Here is a 6,795-nt window from a genome sequence, read left to right on the forward strand (position 1 = left end):
CATCATGACAGTAACCCTAACCTGACCTAGACCTCCACACTTCACCAGGGGAGGGGCTGGGAATGGGAATGGGCTTTACATCTGCAACTAAACTAAAATCGACTGGATTAGTGCAATTCACAAACAATTAAATCAATATAAATGCATGTTTATAAAAGTGAAAACATGTTGTTGTTTTTTTTATTTTATTTTATTACATAGGGACAGATACAATTAAATGATTGACACATTGACTATACAACAGTCAGACGCATTGCCTTAGCTTGCAGTCATTAATTAAAGTACAAGGTGATCACATGGTTGCTCTCAAGGTTATTATAGCAAACTAAATCTAAAGTAAAAAATTAAATTAGAAAACTATTTAGTAAACTAAAACAAAAACTATACTGAAACTATTATCTTTGACTGCAAAAATGAACTAAAATAAAATAAACATCAAATTATGTTCAGTTTTTGTTTAAATGTATTTATCAAAAATCCAATGGGTTTTCAATCTTTTTTGTAATGGGGTTTTCAAGCTTTTGATTGTGGCGGGTAAATGCTGCCAGTAGATGGCGATGTTTCAAACAGGCCTAGCTTGTGCATCACTATCACTTGCTATCACCAGAGAAAAAAGAGGCAAAGCGAGAGGATTACCTCTGCCCAAAATCTGTCCCCGTAAAATAAGCAGACCTTTTTGTATGGAGTTCTATGAGAGAGTGTCAAATTACGTGAGGCTTATTTGATCAAACATAGTAATGTTTAGGTTCTTACAGATATACTGATATAAGTGGATAAGAATGGTCCCTCCTGATCTCATCTCCTCCTGCCTGCCTTCCATCTTTGGGGACGTATTTTCATTGTTAGAGCGGTTACTTGAACATCTTGTCAATGTAATAGATCATCTTTGCTATCGCTAACAACAGGGAAGAAATCTGAGGCAGAGACAGTAGAGAAAAACGAGACACTCCCAAAATAAATTCTGATCGGGGCGGGTCCACTCTAGGCTCTGCTTATTGCCCCCCGCCCCGCAGAGGGGGTGCCCCAGAGCGAAACATCTCACTGGCTATTTTTCTGATCGGGGCGGGTCCACTCTGGTCTGCTTATTGCCCCCGCCCCGCAGAGGGGGTGCCTCAGAGCAAAACATTTCCCCTCTAGGGAAAATAAGCAGACAATGGTTGCAATCCCCTGCTCGGACGTTGCATGCATCAACCAATGGTGGTGTACCATGTTATCAACTGTGTCATCGACTGACAGATTGTTAAAACATATGATGTGGTTAGCTGATACATAAAATACCTATCCAGGCATTGTAATGTCTGTGGCCTAAGATTGATTTATAATTTTAAACAGTGGCATGAAGTAACATCCCAAAAAACACTAAGCTTAGGCTACGTTCTGTCCCTAACACTACAACTGAAACTAAATTTAAATGTTTTTATAAAACGGAAACTAAATCAAAACTAGTAAATTAAATCTGAAAACGAACTGAAACTAAACTGAATTTCAAATAAAAAGCTAAAAAGCTAATAGGTCCTCAATAGGTCCTCAACAGGCAGCTTCATTAAATAGTACCCGCAAAACACCAGTCTCAACGTCAACAGTGAAGAGGCGACTCCGGGATGCTGACCTTCTAGGCAGAGTTGCAAAGAAAAAGCCATATGTCAGACTGCCCATCTTAATCTTTTCTTTTTATTGGCCAGTCTGAGATATGGCTTTTTCTTTGCAACTCTGCCTAGAAGGTCAGCATCCCGGAGTCGCCTCTTCACTGTTGACGTTGAGACTGGTGTTTTGCGGGTACTATTTAATGAAGCTGCCAGTTGAGGACCTGTGAGGCGTCTGTTTCTCAAACTAGACGCTCTAATGTATTTGTCCTCTTGCTCAGTTGTGCACCGAGGCCTCCCACTCCTCTTTCTATTCTGGTTAGAGCCAGTTTGCGCTGTTCTGTGAAGGGAGTAGTACACAGCGTTGTACGAGATCTTCAGTTTCTTGGCAATTTCTTGCATGGAATAGCCTTCATTTCTCAGAACAAGAATAGACTGACGAGTTTCAAAAGAAAGTTATTCGTTTCTGGCCATTTTGAGCCTGTAATCAAACCCACAATTGCTGATGCTCCAGATACTCAACTAGTCTCAAGAAGGCCAGTTTTATTGCTTCTTTAATCAGCACAACAGTTTTCAGCTGTGCTAACATAATTGCAAAATAGTTTTATAATGATCAATTAGCCTTTTAAAATGATAAACTTGGATTAGCAAACACAACGTACCATTGGAACACAGGACTGATGGTTGCTGATAATGGGCCTCTGTACACCTATGTAGATATTCCATTTAAAAAAAATCAGCCGTTTCCAGCTACAATAGCCATTTACAACATTAACAATGTCTACACTGTATTTCTGATCAATTTGATGTTATTTTAATGGACAAAAAAAATGCTTTTCTTTCGAAAACAAGGACATTTCTAAGTGACCCCAAACTTTTGAGCGGTAGTGTAGATATTCAAGTAGATTTACATTCACTGGCTCCTTGGTAAGCAACTCCAGTGTAGATTTGGCCTTGTGTTTTAGGTTATTGTCCTGCTGTTTTTTCTTTGTAATACTACTAGCTACTTACTACTAGCAATTTTATGAAGTCGGCTTTAGCCCAGATAGGTTCCCAATCTCACATCCTCATAACTAGCTACCAAGCCATTTCAGGCTGTCAATCAAGATAGAGTAGCTAGCTTGTCTTAACTATCTCAGCTGGCATGTCTGCTGGCCAGGTTGGTAGACTTTAGAAAAGCAAGTAATAACTAAATGTACTGAATAAGACTCACGTTCCTTTCAATCTTTTACCCAGATTTTAGCAGCTATGCAGAACCACCGGTCAGGAGGATACAGATAGCTCAGGAGGTATGATTAGATATGCAGAGAAATATACATATTTTTGACATAGAATTAAGTGTAATGATTATAGCTGGAAAAAGCTGTTTCAGGTTTTTGAAAAATACTAAATTCTCCAACTTACGGACATTAGTACAATACTTTGGGACTAGACTATTTGAGTGTGGTATTATGTCATGTTATCAGACATATACAGAAAGAAACACACATTCGGTTTCAAAGGCTTCGACTTGTTCTCTCAGAACTCGCTGCAATGATTTGACTTTCTTTTTGGACAGACCCCCCCCAGCCAGCCTCACGTGCTTTGTGCCCCCTCAGATTTTTGGGGTGCATGGCGCCCCTGCTTGTAAGTAGCCTTGCATGAGCCTTGTGCAAGCCAGAACGGCTCATAGGAGCAGGAGCCTATCTCCTGTTTCTGTTGCTTGAGGCAGCTTGATGTACAAGTACACCCCCTGGACAGGACACTAGTCCATCTCCTGTTTCTGTAGTGAGACAGCTTGATGTACAGTACACCCCCTGGACAGGACACTAGTCCATCTCCTGTTTCTGTAGTGAGACAGCTTGATGTACAGTACACCCCCTGGACAGGACACTAGTCTATCGCAGGGCCTAACACATGTACTACAGAGAAATGTGGAGACTTCAGAACAGATATCTCCAAATCAAGCTAGCTATGAACGTGATATACAAGTATTGTTTGTGGAACATTTATTCGATCACGATAAGACACTTCTGATATAGTACTGCATATCTCTCTTTCTCTATCTCCATCCTCACCTTCTCTACCTCTTCATCTTGTCCTCTTCCTCTCCCTCCTCCAGCCTCTGAAGATATTATTATTATCATTATTATTATATTAAGATGTACTGCCATAGCATCATTCCTCCTCTCCCCCTTCCTACACCGTCTACTAAAATAACACAATCTCCTCCTCTAGCCTCTGAAAATGCACTGCCGTAGCTGTGCGTTGGTGACCAGCTCCGGTCACCTGATGGGTGGTGGTCACGGCGAGGAGATCGACCGGGCGGAATGTGTGATCCGTATGAACGACGCCCCCACACTGCGGGGCTACGGTCGAGATGTTGGACGCCGCACTTCACTACGCGTCATCGCTCACTCCAGCATGCAGAGGGTCCTACGGAGCCGTCATGAACTGCTCAACGCGTCCCAGGTTAGATGCTACATGTTATAAGATTTAAAATATACTGTATGCCATCTAGCAGACGCTTAAAAAAATAAAAAATACACTTACAGTAATGAGTGTATACATTTTAGTATAGGTGGCCCTCAGCGGGAAACGAACCCACAATTCTGGCTTTGCAAGTGCCATGCTCTACCAACTGAGCCACAAAGGGCTAGATAGTTAGTAGATTGTTATAATATACTGTATGTGATATTATGTGTTTTCATGAACGCTTTCATGTGTTATCCCTTCTGTTTCAATCTTATCAATGTATCAATGTTTTACTTGTAACCCAAAATAAAAATGGTATTCAGTTACCTCCAGGACACAGTGTTTTATCAGTAGTTACATGTAGCATAACATTCTCTAAATAATAAATAATAATTAATAATAATAATAATATGCCATTTAGCAGACGCTTTTATCCAAAGCGACTTACAGTCATGCGTGCATACATTTTTTTTTTGTGTATGGGTGGTCCCGGGGATCGAACCCACTACCTTGGCGTTACAAGCGCCGTGCTCTACCAGCTGAGCTACAGAGGACCACAGTGTTTTATCAGTAGTTACATGTAGCATAACATTCTCTACCCTCCAGGACACAGTGTTTATCAGTAGTTACATGTAGCATAACATTCTCTACCCTCCAGGACACAGTGTTTATCAGTAGTTACATGTAGCATAACATTCTCTACCCTCCAGGACACAGTGTTTATCTTCTGGGGGCCCAGTAGTTACATGCGGAGAGACGGGAAGGGTCTGGTCTACAATAACCTGAGGTTGATGAACCAGGTGCTGCCCAAACTAAAGGTCTACATCATCTCCTGGCAGAAGATGCTGCAGTTTGACGAACTCTTCAAGAGGGAGACGGGCAAAGACAGGTCAGTTAAACCTAGAGTACCAGCCAGACTTATTAGCCCCGTCGCTTTCAACCATACAGTTTTTCAATTCCTCATCAATCCATGGAGCCTTAACAGTTCTAACAGTCAGTTTCTTAACAGGTGCATGTTCATCAATAATTGGAAGAAGCAATTTCATAAATTCATCAAGTGCAGCGTCTGGATGCTCCTTATTAATCATCTCTCAATAGCAAGGCTAAACTCACTGAGTCTTTAGATGGTGAAGGCTGTTCTTAGTTTTGGGTCAGGCACAATGGTCAGGTATTCTGCCGCTGTGTACTCTCTGTTTGGTACAAGTTAGCGTTCCAATTTGCTCTGTTTTTTGGTTGATTCTTTCCAGTGTGTCAAGTAATTCTCTTTTTGTTTTCTCATAATTTGGTTGGGTCTAATTGTGTTGCTGTCCTGGGGCTCTGTGGGGTCTGTTTGTGTTTGTGAACAGAGCCCCAGGACCAGCTTACTTAGGGGACTCTTCTCCAGGTTCATCTCTCTGTAGGTGATGGCTTTCTGATGGAAGGTTTGGGCATCGCTTTCCTTTAGGTTTCTCAAATGACTGCCTCGCCTGGTTCACCAACTACTTCTCAGATAGAGTTCAATGTGTCAAATCGGAGGGCCTGTTGTCTGGACCTCTGGCAGTCTCTATGGGGGTGCCACAGGGTTCAATTCTCGGGCCGACTCTATTCTCTTTGTATATCAATGATGTTGCTCTTGCTGCTGGTGACGCTCGGATCCACCTCTATGCGGACGACACCATTTTGTATACATCTGGCCCTTCATTGGACACTGTGTTAACAAACCTCCAAACGAGCTTCAACGCCATACAACACTCCTTCCGTAGCCTCCAACTGCTCTTAAACACTAGTAAAACTAAATGCATGCTCTTCAATCGAACGCTGCTGGCACCCGCCCACCCGACTAGAATCACTACTCTCGGCGGGTCTGACCTAGAGTATGTGGACAACTACAAATACCTAGGTGTCTGGTTAGACTGTAAACTCTCCTTCCAGACTCACATTAAGCATCTCCAATCCAAAGTTAAATCTAGAATCGGCTTCCTATTTTGCAACAAAGCCTCCTTCACTCATGCTGCCAAACATGCCCTCGTAAAACTGACTATCCTACCAATCCTTGACTTCGGCGATGTCATTTACAAAAGAGCCTCCAACACTCTACTCAGCAAATTGGATGTAGTCTATCACAGTGCCATCCGTTTCTGTCACCAAAGCCCCATATACTACCCACCACTGTGACCTGTACGCTCTTGTTGGCTGGTCCTCACTACATATTCGTTGCCAAACCCACTGGCTCCAGGTCATCTATAAATCACTTCTAGGCAAATCCCCGCCTTATCTTAGCTCATTGGTTACCATAGCAACACCCACCCGTAGTCTGCGCTCCAGCAGGTATATCTCACTGGTCATCTCCAAAGCTAACACCTCCTTTGGCCGCCATTCCTTCCAGTTCTCTGCTGCCAATGACTGGAACGAACTGCAAAAATCTCTGAAGCTGGAGACTCTTACCGATCACTGCACCTGTACACAGCCCATCTGTAATTAGCCCATCCAACTACCTTATCCCCATAATGTTATTTATTTTGCTAATTTGCACCCCAGTATCTCTATTTGCACATCATCTTTTGCACATCTATCATTCCAGTGTTAATACGAAATTGTAATTATTTTGCACTATGGCCTATTTATTGCCTTACCTCCATAACTTGCTACATTTGCACACACTGTATATATATTTTCTGTTGTATTTTTGACTGTACATTTTGTTTACCCCATATGTAACTCTGTGTTGTTGTTTTTATCGCACTGCTTTGCTTTATCTTGGCCAGGTCGCAGTTGTAAA

The 6,795-nt window shown here is 42.1% G+C and overlaps 1 protein-coding gene across 1 annotated transcript in view; it reads left to right on the top strand.

Moving 5' to 3' along the window:
• The window catches only part of LOC121580539 (alpha-N-acetylgalactosaminide alpha-2,6-sialyltransferase 5-like), a 114,092-nt gene that overhangs the window by 70,777 nt on the left and 36,520 nt on the right, over positions 1 to 6,795 (top strand). Inside the window, exons 3-4 of the mRNA XM_041895478.2 lie at positions 3,801 to 4,034; positions 4,748 to 4,926. Of these exons, the coding sequence (XP_041751412.2) occupies positions 3,801 to 4,034; positions 4,748 to 4,926 (413 nt within the window). The remainder of the gene's footprint in view (positions 1 to 3,800; positions 4,035 to 4,747; positions 4,927 to 6,795) is intronic.

Source organism: Coregonus clupeaformis, unplaced genomic scaffold (genome assembly GCF_020615455.1).
Source record: "Coregonus clupeaformis isolate EN_2021a unplaced genomic scaffold, ASM2061545v1 scaf0105, whole genome shotgun sequence".
Lineage (NCBI taxonomy): Eukaryota > Metazoa > Chordata > Actinopteri > Salmoniformes > Salmonidae > Coregonus > Coregonus clupeaformis.